The following is a 15,922-nucleotide window of genomic DNA, read 5'->3' as shown; positions in this document are numbered from 1 at the left end:
AACTACTCTTTCAAACACATATTTTTTAAAGCAAGCCAACAGATAATTTGAAATGAGAAAAACTGAACAGTTCATAAAAGGCTACAAAAAGTATAAATGATACGAACATTCTATACTTATCAAATAAAAACAAATAGTGAAAATAACAACAGATACTACAAAACCTTAACTAACTTGGATTAAAGTTAACACACGTCACTGTGATTCTCTAGCAAGGATGCTTAGATCCAGAACACTCCTACTCTGCCAAGGGGAGCAGCAAACAGTCTAACAAGTTGTCAAAACAGATAGGCAGTACCTCACGAAATTAAAGACACACTTAGCATATGACTCAACATTTCTATTCCTTGGTATTCTTCCAGGAGTTATGAAAACATATGTGCACACATAGATTTGTACATAAATGTAGCAGGATTTATTCCTCACAGTAAAAAATGAGAACAACCTATATGCCCATTAAGGGAAAGAGTAAACAACTGCTGCCTGTCCATACACTAGGGTTTAAATTTCAATGGATGCCTCACCCGTAGGTCTTGGACTCCTGTTCTCCTATAGGCAGCTGTCAAGGTACAGAGTATAGAGGAGGTATTTAGATAACAGGGGCAGAATCAGCGGACACATGCTGCTACAAAAAGATGATGGCAGTGGGTCTTCCTGACCTGGTCTCCCATCTAAAGATACAATGACCTCACTCTGGAGTATAGTGTGTCCTCTTGGAACTGAAAGATCAATGAGTTGACCCTAGATTACTAACACTCAGGGGCTAGAACAAGCATACTTTACTTCTAAATAAGTTATCCTGTGTTAGGCATTCAGTTTGATAGAATCACTGATAATGGGTAAAACTGTATTATCCCCAAAATGATAACACTGAGAAAACACAGACAAGCATTGGAATTGACTGGTACAAGACCCTAGTCTTCAGATTACTATAATAGATCAAACTAAACAATGTTTACCAAAATTAGGATAGTGAATATCAAATTAGCTGACTGGAAATATGAAGTAATAATTTGCCATGGATGATGCATAATCATGAGGAAGAGACAGGGGCCTATATTTCAAAATGTATCAAAATTGGATTAGCCATTTGCATAGAAACCTCAATATGATGAGTTGAGATTATACATCCTTTAATTGTTCCCAAACTTGTATTCATTAAGGGGTTTCCTCATTTACTAACAGTGAGAACTGTTCGATAAATCAGTTTTTCTTGTTTTTCTTGCCTTTCAATTGGATTTTTCCATTTCAAAGCTGCCAGTATCATTTTATTATAATAATTCATTATCTCTGATTTTTTTCACTCCATGCTTTTCTTGTTTGAGTACATATCAACATACTAGACATTTTTTACTATCCTCAGTATCACTCCTGAATGTAGACCGATTCCTCACACCTACTTGATATACATTCCATTAAGAGCTCCTTTAATATTACCAAAATTACCACACATAGATGCAATATTTTCTATGCCTCTGTAGCAAGAAAACAGTATTAATGCTGAAACACAAGACTGATTATAAGAGAGAGAAAGATTCTGGGCTGTACATTTGAATGACAAATCAAATTATAAAGAGCAATAAAAGACAGCTTTAAGAACAAAATACCTATAGGAGTAGATACAGAGACAAAATGTGGAATAGAGAGTGAATGAAAGGCCATCTAGAGACTGCCCCACCTGGGGATCCATCCCATATATAGTTACCAAACCCAGACGCTATCATTGATGCCAACACGTACTTACTAACAGGAGCCAGATATAGCTATCTCCTGAGAGGCTCGGCCAGTGCCTGACAAATACTCTCAGCCAACCACTGGAGTAAGCATGTGGTTCCCAATGGAGGAGTTAGAGAAAGAACCCAAGGAGCTGAAGGGGTTTGCAGCCCCTCAGGAGGAAAAACAATATGAACCAACCCCCAGAGGACCCACAGACTAAACCATCAACCAAAGAGTACACATGGAGGGACTCAAGGCTCCAGCTGCATATGTAGCAGAGAATGGCCTTGTAGGACATCAATGAGAGGAGAAGCCCCTGATCTTCCCAGTGCAGGGGAATGCCAGGACAGAGAAGCAGGAGTGGGTGAGTTAGTGAGCAGGGGGGTGGGGGATGGGATAGGGGGGTTTTCAGAGGGGAAAGGAGGAAAAGGTATAACATAGGAAATGCAAATAAAGAAAATATCTAATAAAAATATCAAAAAAATAAAGCCAGGCTGAGTAACAACAAATTCAAAGCCTCTTTCTATGAAATAATTCATTCATTTCTTTAAATTATAAAGAAATGATCACACAAATTCTACGACCATGAGAACATAGTTTAAATCAGACCATACCATATATTAATTCATCATTAAAATATTAATGCTAAGAGAGCATTTTTAGATAGGCACTATCTTCTGTTCTAATGGTAGGAACTGACAAAATGAACAGAAAATTAAATTATTTACTTGTTTCTGATATAGCACACCTCGTTTGTGACACTTACTGCCGTTGGATACACCCTATTAGCCATTGTCATCATATTGGTCAGTTTTTAAGTAGTGTCACCACATCTTCTCTATTCAGTTAACACTGCATTTTAGTCTTTCCAAAATGAAAGTTATAGTTTTCCCTTAAAAGACAACTATGCCTTACTAACTGTTCTATCTTTATTTAATAATTATACACTTTACCTCCCCCTTGATAGCATAGGATGGGTATCCTGACATTTCATTTGCATAATTCTAATTACTTTTCTCCTTGCTAAAAAACTGAAAACAAGAATATGTCTTCTGGGCATGCCACTGCTAATATTTGCCTGGATGGATGGTTGGTTTGTTGGTTTTGCAGTATTAGGGAATGAATCCAAGATCACATCTGGCCACCGAGCCAAATCTGTATACAGTGTCTTCTTCATTATAATTTTATCATTAGCTCTGACATAAACCATTCTTCAAATAATGTTTGGTGGATATAAAATACAGTCTTATATAACATTAAACAAAATGTACTGTACATCTAGACAGCTACTTTTAGCTAGTGAGGTCAAGGATCTTATAAGACAATCTACTATTCCTAAACCAGTATAATTTTCTAACAGCATTTTCAATACCTATCCTCATACTCATGAATAAATATAGCTCTTCACCGTCACTAAAGAAACTTCTTTTTGCAGTAGAAAGAGACCATCAAAGATAGCTACAACTAGTCAAAATATGGAGAAGAACCGACCATAGGATCCCATCCACAACGGATACAATTACAATATAACTTCTGTACCTAAGGCTCAAAAACAGTCCTAGAAGGGGATGTGTAAGGATTTTAAGAGCCAGAGGATCAGGAAATCAAGGGTGAATTATGCCGTTTAGCTGTAACAGGAAAGCTACACTCATGAAATCTCAAGTATATGCCTTAGTATTGCCTAAAGAAGAAGCAAACATTCCAAGAATTTGTGTCCGAATGTAGATAGGAGAAATTACATTCACCCTCACCTCTAGGTAAAGAGCTATAAGCAATTAGCATCCACTGAGAAAGGAAGAATTAGTCTTCTCTAGGGATGAATACCTTATTGGTTATCCAGTTAAAAATGATCAGTCCTAGTAATAAACTCGTTGTAAACAACACTGAACAGATTCAGAATACTATATTGGTGAGTCTACTCATTTATTTGTATATGTAACAGCAATGGTTAAAGAGGGGGACTTGAATTTTGGAAGAAGTATGGAGATGGAGATGGAAGAGGTAAGAGTAGGGTAATAATGTAAATATATTTTAATTAAATATTAAAAGAAAATGACTAATTACATTTTAGTAATTTACTGAGGTAAGCTGAAAAATAAAAATGTGCATATCTGATATATACATCGTGGTAAATTTGGACTTGAGAACCCACTTTTTGAGATATCAAAATTAAATTCCATCTCCCCTTCTAAATGAGAGTCAAGCTTTCTTGCTTGTGCTTTCTTTCTTGTTTAGCTTCTTTGAATCTTGGAATTTAACATGGTGCCTATATTTTATGGATAATATCCACTTACAAGTGAGTACATAATATGGATGGCTTTTTGGAACTGGGTTACCGCACTCAGGATAATATTCTCAAGTTCTATCCATTTGCCTGCAAAATTCATGATGTCTTTGTTTTTAATAGCTGAATAGAACTCCATCGTTTAGATATACCACATTTTCTTTATCCATTCTCTACTTGAGAGACATCAGTGTAATTTCCAGTTTCTGGATATTATAAATAAAGCTGCTATGAACATAGTTGAGCGAATGTCTTTGTGGTATGTTAGAGCATCTTTTGGGTATATGCCCAGAAGTGGTATAGCTGAGTCTTGAGATAGAACTTTTCCCAGTTTTCTGAGAAACTGCCAAATGGATTTCCAAAGTAGATGTACATTTGCATTCCCACCAAAAATGAAGAAGTGTTTCCCTTGCTCCACAAACTACGCAAGAAGGAAGGCTCAAGCAAGAAAGCTTGGATCTCACTTAGAAGGCAGAATAAATATTTATAAAAGGCAGATGGAGGGAGGGAGATGGGGAGGAAGGGGCGATGAAAAGTGGAATGGGGGATTTAGGGTCAGGTGTGGGGAAGGACAAGAGAGATGGCTAGACGGCTATGACATCTGCAGCTGACAGGGGTGAGGAGGCAGGGGAGATGGACACCTGGGATAAGGGAGGTGCCCAAGAATCAATGGAGATGACCTTAGTTGTGACTCACTACACTGCAGATATGGAATCTAAAGAGGCCACCTCCTGTAGCCCAGTGGAGCAGGGGCTAATCCAAAAGCAGCTGCCTGTTCCTAGGATATGTTCTTTTAACTGGGCTGCCTTGTCTGGCCTCAGTGGGAGAGGAAGCAACTAGCCTAGCAGAGACTTGAATGCCAGGGTAGGGGGATATCAGGGAAGCCCCATCCACTCAAAGGAGAAGGGGAGGGGAGATGGGGGAAGGATTCAGGGAAGGGGTGACTGGGAAGGGAAGGGAGTGGGATGTAAAGTGAATAAATTTTAAAAAAAATTAAATTAGATTTTAAAAAATTAAAATTGTAAGAAGTGAAGTTATACTTGTCCTATGAGTTTGCAACATGAACAATTTAAATGAGTTAATATTGTCAGTTACCATCTAATTTGAGTGGTTTTGATAAATAAATAAAACTTAAATATCTAATTCTGTAACTCAAGGTAAAACAGCCTACTACCATTGCATGGTTTATTTGATTCTATTCTTCTAAGTCTGTGGATGATTAATACAAACTGCCCTTTCTAACAAGTTTCAGTAATATTGCTGTTCCTAAGATCAAGTTAAAATTCTTTTCCAGTTACTTAAAAGTCCTTTAAACTCTGCCTTTATCCTGGCTTTCATTGTACAATCTAGTAATTCATTTTATGTCTGATTGAGATTTTATCAGTTAATTTACTGATTTCATGGATCTTGACTTTTGAAAAGCACTTTATTCCTTTTGCAATCCCCTCACTCCCAGCGTTCATGAAGCAGGGTATCTTCCATACTTCAAAACCTTTAATTCTGAAAATAGTCTGTTCAGCAGCCACTCCTTCATATTTTGTAATATAGCTAGATGAGTAGGTTAGAATGTGGGTTTCTTTATTCTTTTACACTCACAGCTCTGCTCTTCCTCCAGTTTTTATTGTTCCAGTTATGGCTAACATCACCTGCTAGCCACCATCAGCTATAAAAATGATGAACTTTCTCCTCCACTTTGTATTCCCCTGGATCCTGAATCCTGATTCAGAGCCTTGTTGCAAGTCTTTATCTTTTTGTTGTTGTTGTTGTTATTTTATTATTTACATTTCCAATGTTATCCCCCTTACAAGTTTCCCCTCCACAGGCCCTCTATCCCTCCTCCCTCCCCCTGCCTCTATGAGGGTGCACCCCATCCTCCTACCCACTATGGCTTCAGTGGCCTAGCTTTGCTCTATCCAGATACATCAAGCTTCCACAGGACCAAGGGGCTCCCCTCCCAGTGATACCATAAAAGCAATCTTCTGCTACATATCCAACTGGAGCCATGGTAACCCACTGTGTGCTCTTTTGTTGGTGGTTTATAGGCCCTAGGAGCTTTGGGGGGGGTCTGGGTGATTGATATTGTTATTCTTCCTATGAGGTTGAAAAATATGAATTGTATCATGGGTAGTCCAAGCTTCTGGGTTAATACCACTTATCAGTAAGTGTATACCATATGTGTTCTTTTCTGATTTGGATACCTCATTCAGAATACTATTTTCTAGTTCCATCCATATGGCCTAAGAATTTCATGAAGTCAGTGTTTTTAATATCTGAGTAGTACCTCATTGTGTAAATGTACCACCTCTTCTGTATCCATTCCTCTGCTGAGGGACATCTGGATTCTTTCCAGCTTCTGGCTATGATAAATAAGACTACTATGAACATAGTGGAACATGTGTGCTATTACATGTTGGAGCATCTTCTGGGTATACACCCAGGAGTGGAATTACTGGGTGCTCAGGTAGTACTATGTCCAATTTTCTGAGGAACTGCCAAACTGATTTCTAGAGTGATTGTACCAACTTGTAATCCCACCAGCAGTGGAAGAGTGTTCCACTTTTGCCACATCCTCGCCAGCATGTTATCGTCTGAGTTTTTGATCTTAGCCATTCTGACTAGTGTGAGGTGGAATCTCAGGGCTGATTTGATTTGAATTTCCCTGATGACTATGAATGTTGAACACTTCTTTAGGTGCTTCTCAGCCATTCGATATTCCTCAGTAGAGAATTCTCTGTTTATCTCTGTTCCCAACTTTTTAATACAGTTCTTTGTTTCTCTGGATTCTAACTTATTGAGTTCTTTCAATATATTGGCTATTAGCCCTCTATTGGATGCAGTATCAGTAAAGATCCTTTCCCAATCTATTGGTGGCCATTTTGTCCTATCGACAGTGTCCTTTGTCTTAAAAAGCTTCGCAATTTCATGAGGCCCCATTTGTCAATTCTTGATCTTAGAGCATGAGCTATTGGTGTTCTGTTCAGGAAATTTTCCCTTGTGCCCATATGTTCGAGCCTTTTCCCCACTTTCTTTTCTATTAGTTTCAGTGTATCAGGTTTTATGTGGAGATCCTTGATCCACTAGGACTTGAGCTTCTTAAAGATGATCAATGGCCCATTTGATTGAATTTGTACATGACTCAGAGCATAGACCATATTTAACGGATTAAAAAATGATATCATTTGTTCCAATTCTTTTTTCAATTTCTTGGGGACTTTTTTGAGCTTCTAACATAATTACATAATTTCCCCCTTCCCTTTTTTTTTTTTCTCCAAAGTATCATGTATATTCTCTTGATCTATTCAAACTATGTCTTCTTTTTTTTTTCTATGTCTTCTTCTTTCATTAATTGTTGGTACAAACAAATCTGTGTGTGTGTGTGTGTGTGTGTGTGTGTGTGTGTGTGTGTGTGTGTGTGTGTGTGCTCTTGTATGCATATACCCTGTTCAGGCTATATAATGTCACTTGTATGTATTTTTTTAGAGCTAACTATTTGGTATTGGATAACCAATTGGTGTGCGCTTTCTTGGGAAAGACTATGCCTGTACTCTAAGCATTCACCAGTTGCCTGTAGATTTTGTTTAGGGTTGAGCTCTTTCAAGTTCATGTTAACATGTTTATTGTTATTATCTTTGTTCAGTTTATGTTTAGGCAGTCATGTTGCTGAGATTTCATGAGTGTAATCTCATTGATCCTCTGCCTCATACAGTTTTTCTGGGTCTCTTTCCTCAATGTTCCCTAGGCCATAGTATAGTTTAGTACAGTATAGTGTAGTATGGGTATAGTATAGTATCCCGAGACCATACTATAGACAGTCCATTTGAACTGGCTTCCACAACTCTGCATTTTGCTTCCTTGTAGCATCTTCTAATGGTCTCCACTGGTTGTAAATAGAACTTTCTTTGATGAGGAGTAAGAACTACACTTTTCTGTGAGTATAACAACGAATGTTTAGAATGTGGCTAGAAGATTATATTTGTTGTATATTCTCCATCAAGATTCATGATGTCACTAGTCCTGGGCAGTTAGCTAAGTTTCCAATACCAGGCATAATATCCTTCTAGTAGAGTTGGTCTTAAGCCCAATTAAAGAGTTATTAATTACTTCAAAGGTATGCATGCCCCTACTGTAGCCTTGCAGTTATTGTGCCATGCTGGCCATTGCTTTGGTTCACAGGTATCATAGTTGGGTAGAAATGTTGGTTGCTTTCTTCCTTTGCGGGCTTGCATGGCACCTTCTGGTACCAAGAAAGCAAGTCCTCAAATAAGAAGGTTTCAGGTCAGTTCTTTAGTTTAATTTAAACTATCTATGCATAGCTTTAAAAGGTTTACGTACATTATAGTCTGTTTCATTACCTTTTTATTTATTCTGCTCTCAAATATTACATCCTGACTACAGTTTCTCCTCCTTCCCCTCCTCACAGTCTCCTCTTTCCCATGGATCCACACCCCCTTCATATCCCCACAGAAAAGAGCAGGCCTTCCAGGGACATCAAGAAAATAAGGCATAACAAGCTACAGTAAGACCAGTCAAACTTGATATTCTCATGTAAAGACTGGATGAGGCAATTCAGTAGGAGAAAAAGAATCGCAAAAGCAGGCAAAAGAGTCAGAGCTCCTCTGCATATATGTTAAGGTTGTGTAGTAGCTCATTGTCCTTGTGGGATTTCTAACAGTGCTTTTTTTTCCCAATATAGATCATTGATACATGAATATTTATGACATTTCCAGAAATCTTTACCATTATTTTACCCACTTCTCCTAACTCTGCATTTATCACTACCCTCTTCCTAATTAAAACTCCCACATTCTTCCCAATTCCCCAGAGTTTTTAAGTAACAGCACCTCAATACCAGTGTTTAGTTTGAAATGTATATCCTAGAAATTTGCTTAATATTAGTAATTTTACTTAGTATTATATTTACAAAATGTTAAAAATTCAAAGACATGTCAGCAAAGGTAACTCTTTAAGAAAAATGTCCTTAGATATGTTCCAACCACCAGCCATGTGAGTTTAGTAAGAAAACTGCCTTTTCTAAGAAATAGGTCTTCCAAAACACCACATCTTTCAGTACTGTTATGTCTCAAAGGAACCTCGGACAAATGGTTACAAAAGAACCAGGACTGTAATAGATATAAGCAATGCTGAGAAAGACTGGCGGCCAAAGTCCTGGCTCCTCAGTTAACTGTTTGTCCTGGCTTCCTTTGAGATTTAATAAGCACCTTGATCTTGGACTTTCCAGTTTCTCAAAACATAAAATATAAAGTCCTGCTATGTAAATGGCACCCAGCCTGATTATCATGTTATAGCAACCCTAATGGACCAGGAGAGTATTTTATAAATAAGGCTACTTTTCCAAAATAAGCGGCAGAAAAGAAGTATTATGCCTTGCAGCATCATATTTCATATTTGGATATTTAAAACTCTCCACTAAAGTTATAAATCAGCAGAGCTGTGTATTTTTCATGACTGTAGGAAAGACCACTCTGGTTTTGCTGATTCAGATTATAGCGTTTTTGGTGACCAATCTAGATGTCTCCAGTGAAAAAGTGATAAAGTGAACATTCCACACCGACACAATGCATCAAACACATTCCACTTTCTATCAAGCCGTAGCTCGGGGACTCCAGCAAACACACAGAGAAGGCTAATTTTAGGTATTTCCTTAAGGAAGAGGAAATTGAACCCATGTTCAGTCATCAGAAGTAGGGATCATAAGGTCCTCCTTGCCAAATAATTGTGCAATAAAGGCTTAAAATACATATAAACTATCTAAATGGAAATACAGTGATCAGTTACACAGTTACTTTCGATTATCTATGTTAAGTCAAAGCTACCAGGAGAGAGGCAAACAAATTTTGAAAAGAGGAAGATACTCACAATCTTTCCAGCTGAGCAAGATCATTTTTGAAAGCTGTATAAAACACTCTAAACTAGAAGTAATTTTCAAAAATGCTGTATGCTTTCCTATGCTTCCTCCAGCAAAATACTGTCAGCTTAATTTCATTTATCAGAGTATTTTTGACTAAAGAATAATCTTTAAGCTTGTAAATTAAAAAAATAATAAATGGAAATCATAACTCAATAATTTACAGATTCAAACATTTCATCTTAAACTGAAAGGTAAATATTTATTTTGTATGCATATATAATATATAATATTATTAAGCACAGATTACATCTTAGTTCAATGAACTGATCCCCTTAAGCATGTTTTAAAGGTTAGAAGTCACATTTATTGTAGTTTAGAAACATACATATTTTGGATCTTGATGTCACAGAACAGAATATAAACTATTTGCAGACATTGAAACTCGTGTCTTCCTTCCTGAATCACAATTTAACATACATTATCATATTTATTTAGAATTTGCCACTATCTAGACCTTGAAACTGATCCTTAAAGACATAATAATCTTTGCTATTCTTAGGAATTATTATTTTTTGCCTTTAGCCTGGAGACTTTAGCTAAGACTCAGATGGCCTCCAAGAAGAATTAATCTTGAATTGTCTCAGTACTCGCTCATCTCACTCTTGTATCATTTCCTCTCTGAGCTATGAGATTGATCTTTAAATGTGGTTGGTTTCTGAAATCACAGACTTCACATACTGTCTAATAGGAACATTCCAAAATAATTCTTTATATACCATCAGATAACACTGGAAATGGTGAAAATTGGAAGTTATCTTAGGATTTGGATAGCTACTGTCATGTCTTCCACATAGACACTTAAGGTTACACAAGTATAGCAGCTTCCATATGGTTAAATATGTGTGAACAGTTTGCTAAAATGCTCTTCTAACACAGTCAGGCAGGACTCATCTATTTTGAGGTCTCCTACTCTGTTGACCATCAGCAGCTCTTTTCCAATGAGCACTCACCCCTCAGCGCAGGCAGCAGGGATCTCTCCTTCTTGTCATCACACTTGTTACACTCGCTGAAGTACAGGAGTAAGAAGACATCAACAAGCACCCACATCAGAGAAGTGGCCAGAACCACCTTGCAGTAGACAAATCTCCTCATGCTTGATTACTAATCAATACGGAGACTGAAGACGGGTGTTCCTGAGATATATCCAAGCCACAGAGGTGATCTCCAGGACAAAAGCAAGATGCATCCCACTATATTGGAACAGAAAAATAAATAAATAAATAAATAAATAAATAAATAAATAAATAAATAAATAAATAAATGCTCATCATGATGGAGGTATGCTTTGTACAAAGTAGGTAGAATACAAAATGATAAATGACTTAGTTCATTTATTCATTCTCCCAGGTATATTAGCATTCAGGTCCTAAACTGTAAAACTGAAGCCCCTCAGACTTTAACCAGCCAGGCAGGTAAGATTCTAGCATATGGTCCCTGAGTACTCACTACTGCAGGGTGAGACTTTGACAACTATTTGATTTCTTCCAATGGCTTTTACTTTACTTATAAATTATCATATTGTCCTCTATAGAACCATGATGTCAATAAGGCACACTTACTCTGTTATAGTTCTTTTAGCAAGCCAATATTGTTTTGCAAGATAAATCATTATGAAATAACAATGTTCTACAGAGGCTAACAGCTGACATTTAGATAATGGGCAACTCTCAGTCTGTTCACTTGGTATTCCTTGGAGACCTCCTTTGCCTCCATTTTCTAATCTGTGAAATAAGCACAACAGTGGCACATCTAAGGAATTGCTAGGATTAAGTGCAATCAAGCTTACCAAGGATCTTACTGAACAATTATCAATTAGCTGAGCAATGGCGTCACATGCCTTTTATCCCAGCACTGGGAGGCAGAGGCAAACAGATCTGTGATTTCAAGGCTGGTCTGTTCTACAGAGTGACTTCTAGAACAGCTAGAGAGAAGCCCCTGATTCAAAGTAAAAACTTAAAAACCACTCAAACACACAAAAAAGACACTAAGATGATCAACTTATCAGCAATTTATGAAATAAATCAATGTTTGTTAGTCTTAAAATTATCCGACCTACGTAGAAAAATACAAAGATGTATGTCTCAGCATAGTGTGTATTTGACCTATTTATCATTGAGAAACAATATATTGATGAAAAATAAACAAGTATACATTGTAAAGGACAAAACAAAAAGCCACAAAATTCTTAAGAGCCATCCAAAGAAATAAAAATGAATGCCTTAACATATTTGTGTGTGTGTGTGTGTCACATTGAGAAATGACTGTGTAACTATTTTCTGTATAAAGAATATATCAAATCAAACATAATCTCATATTACTTACTCTTAAATATCAAGTATTGATCTGAATAAGAGTGAGGAGGAACTGAGAAGAATTGATGGAGGGGAAATTGCAATCAGCATATACTATGTGAAAAATCTATTTTCAATAAAAGGAAAAAAGATAGCATAGCATCAAGTAGAGAGTTCTTGGGTAGCATAGGCAAGGACATAAGTTCAATTCCTAGTACCACAAAATAAAAGGATAAATACCATGTAAAGTTCAGATTGTTAGATGTAAGAAGAATAAGATTGTTTGACACAGACACTTTAGCTGAATAATATTAAGGACAAAGATAATTGAAATACTTCATGACTATGTTTCAAAATAGTATGACAAAGTACAATTTGCTAGGTAAAGTCCCCTTTAAATTTACATAACTAATTTAGTAGATTAAGATAATAAAAATATTGCCTATGACAACCAATAAAAACTAATAACACATTCAAAATCAAAATTCATATAAATGGAGCAAAGATTCTAATTTCAACAACAACATAAAATTTATATCCACTCAGAAATATGGATAAATATTTACCAAAGGATAGAGATCGATCATGTGTGGAAATTCAAAAATTACATAACATCTGGAGTTTTTTTTCTTGAAAAAAAGACAGTGTTAGAATATTAATAATCTAGTACATTTCCTTTCTTTATTTTGCTTTTCTATAAAAGTGAAAGCTAAATGTTAGAACTCTGCCTGTAGTCCTAGTAACCAGAGCACAGCTTTTCCTGCTTATATTCCTATCGCTGTGTGTATTTTTAAACCTGAAAAATGAGACAACTCAGTCTATAAAATTTTCTCTTACTTTGACTCTAAGATAGAATTCATCCCTTCAATTTATTGTAGAAAAAAATGAAACCTATGGAGAAGTGTATATAACAACAATACCTACTGAATCTTTTCAACTTCCCTAGCAGAAATACCTCACAATAAATGATACTAAAGGTGGGGCTAGCACTGCCCTTGGCTCTGTCATCAAATGAAAACATGACCGTAGGCATTCTGCCTCTCTGCACACTGCATTTTTGTTGATAACATCTTTCCTGCCCTATCCACCTCACAAAGTATTATGAGGCTCAGGCAAGACAGAGACTTTTAAAGAAAAGTATGATTATTATTGCAAGAAACTCTGAAGTAACAATATTAAATATTAAAATACCTAAGATAAGTCATTTCCTAATAAGAGTCTAGCAATTGAGGTTATGAAGAATTTAATTTTAACTTCAGTTATGATAGAGAGTCAGAATCACATCCTATTATGACTTCAAGAATTATTTAAATTATCCCACTTTCACAGCCTATTAGATTTGCACAGCAAGACTACAGCAGTGAGAAGAGTCCAACTCAACTATTTCAGTGACAGTACTTAGTTGTATATTCTTGTCTGCCTACAAGACACACTTAACACACATATATGTGTGTGTGTGTGTGTCAAATTTTTAATTCTATGTGACTTAAGTGTATCTCTACCATAAAAGCAGTGTCTCATTCTCTGGTCCAGGTGGAATAACTCTCTTGTATGTGCACTCTAATGCTCCTTATGAAAGCAAACCATATCAAGCAGGAAAATGGCACAGTACACATAACTACTAACAACATAAGCACAGTTGGTAGCCTCGGTTATTTAAGAGACTCACCATCTGTAGTATACGTTTATTCCGCTACACTTCTACTTATTTGCACCTATTGTTTTTGCTTGTCAGGGAATGATGAAAGCAAACTTGTACAATATATCTGGATGACTGATCAAACATAGAGCATGAACAATCAGCACAGAGAGGTTCATCTGCCTGCATTTCTAATTATTTCAAAGATCTTTTAGTACAATTATTGCTCTGTTTGTTTATTTCTTACATTTCTTTAAGTAAGTAATGAGTAGACAGAGAAGCTCCCTCCATATCCTCTGTGGGTCTTCATCCTACAATCCTCTTGCTCAAGCCTCCTGAGTGCTGAGCTCACAAGCCTACAACAAACACCATGCCTAGCAATATTTTGCTTTTTCCTAGTTTTGCTCTAGGGAGGAAAGTTTTAAGAAACAAAAGCTTATCAAGCACCCATTAGCAAGTCAAGTTTCCTTCTTGCTTGCCACATAAGTAATATTACATGAGATAATATGGGAATTTTGTCTAAAAATATGCAGTATTTTCCTACTTTAAAAAAAAAAGGATGATTTCAAATATAAAAATTAAAACCTAGGTAAATTTTAAGATAGTTGAAAACAATCATATTAAGACTAGTACAAAAGTCTTATGAGGGCATTGCTTTTTTTGGTTGGGTTTTCAATTAGAAGGTTATTATTTCCCTGTGGAATATAGCATAGCTGCTATTAGACATTTTTATCTGTAGGCATATATTCTCTTTAGTAGAAAATTGCATAATGAGAGAATTTTTTCAATCTAATTTATGAGGCTATACTTAATGCTGGCAGAGTATTCTAGAAGCTAGGTTGAAATTGCTGATAGAGCTTCTAAAAGTTTCATTTACTTGGAAAAATTTTAACATTTCAGATAATTACAAACTCACTGAGAAGGACTATACAGTTATGTACATTTCCTTTATAGATCCATTTATAAATCAGTGACTAAAAATAAAAATTTATAGTTATTTAGCTCCAGATATGATTGGGGGGAAAAGCTGTCCTTTTAGTGGCTGAAGATAGAACGTTGGCACATATCTGGAGAACCCACTCACAGCCAAAAGGTATACACTAAGACTGAAGGAGGAAAACAAAGGTAAAATTAAGTACGTGCTTTTTCTGTAAAGATTATGGAATAGAAAGAAATGCTTCCTCACTTGTATCTGCACAAAGGGAAAATAGGTCATAACATTTCATTAAACCAGTAAGAAACCTCCTTGCATAAACTTTGTATTGAAAGACAAGACTAAGTCCACCTTAAAGAACCTGTCCTAAGTTTGAACTCCTCAAGTTAAACACAAGGCCTGTACCTAGCACAGATCTCCAGGTCAAAGGGGTATCCAAGTCACTCCCTAACAACTAACAATCAGGAAGAAAGCAAAGTTACAGTTGTACCTAAAGATATTTACATATGAAAGTTTATGGTTTGGCTCCCCAGCACCAGCCAATCATTTTAAAGAGCAACAAATTCCTTAATAGCCACCCAATTAGATATGTGCCAACCTGAAAATGCCCTTGCTTTTTTGCTTGCCTCTGTGGATGCTTGCTTGAAACTAGAATTAGGGCTTAACCCTCCCATCCTGCTGTGTCAATAAGGATGAGAGTGTGACCCAAGCTCAAGTTTGAATAAAGACCATTGTGCAATTACATCAGAACTTCAGAACTGGCTACTTAGTGGTCTTTTGGGGTTCACAAAATGAGCACAACAATATATATATATAATATATAATATATATATATATATATATATATATATATATATATATATATATATAAAAGTTACTTGAATGTTAACTGACTTGGTTTTTCTGTCTATAAATCCTAAGAAGTAGTACCTACCACAAAAAGCTGAGATAAATATAAATGGGTTGAGGCAAGTAATGCCCTTGCAAAGTTCCCTGCCACATGGGAGGAACTAAACATATATTAGCTGGTGGTATTATTTATAACAGTAATAATATTTTCAGAACTACCTTCAAATAAAGGAAGAAGTATGAGGACACCCATGCATCCTTACAGACACAGTACATGTCC

General features: G+C 36.2%; 1 protein-coding gene across 9 annotated transcripts in view; it reads right to left on the bottom strand.

The window, feature by feature from the left end:
- The window catches only part of Galnt13 (polypeptide N-acetylgalactosaminyltransferase 13), a 682,099-nt gene that overhangs the window by 590,749 nt on the left and 75,428 nt on the right, over nt 1-15,922 (bottom strand). For all 9 annotated transcript variants that reach the window (XR_374098.4, XM_006498088.4, XM_006498091.3 and 6 more), the window contains one exon: nt 10,880-11,119. Coding sequence is in view for 8 of the 9 variants with exons in the window: in XM_006498088.4 (XP_006498151.1) it covers nt 10,880-11,021 (142 nt within the window). In the remaining variant the exon portion in view is untranslated. The remainder of the gene's footprint in view (nt 1-10,879; nt 11,120-15,922) is intronic.

The sequence above is a fragment of the Mus musculus genome, chromosome 2 (assembly GCF_000001635.26).
Source record: "Mus musculus strain C57BL/6J chromosome 2, GRCm38.p6 C57BL/6J".
Taxonomy (NCBI): domain Eukaryota; kingdom Metazoa; phylum Chordata; class Mammalia; order Rodentia; family Muridae; genus Mus; species Mus musculus.
Note: the sequence above shows the minus strand (reverse complement) of the source record. Positions and strands in the feature narration are given on the sequence as shown.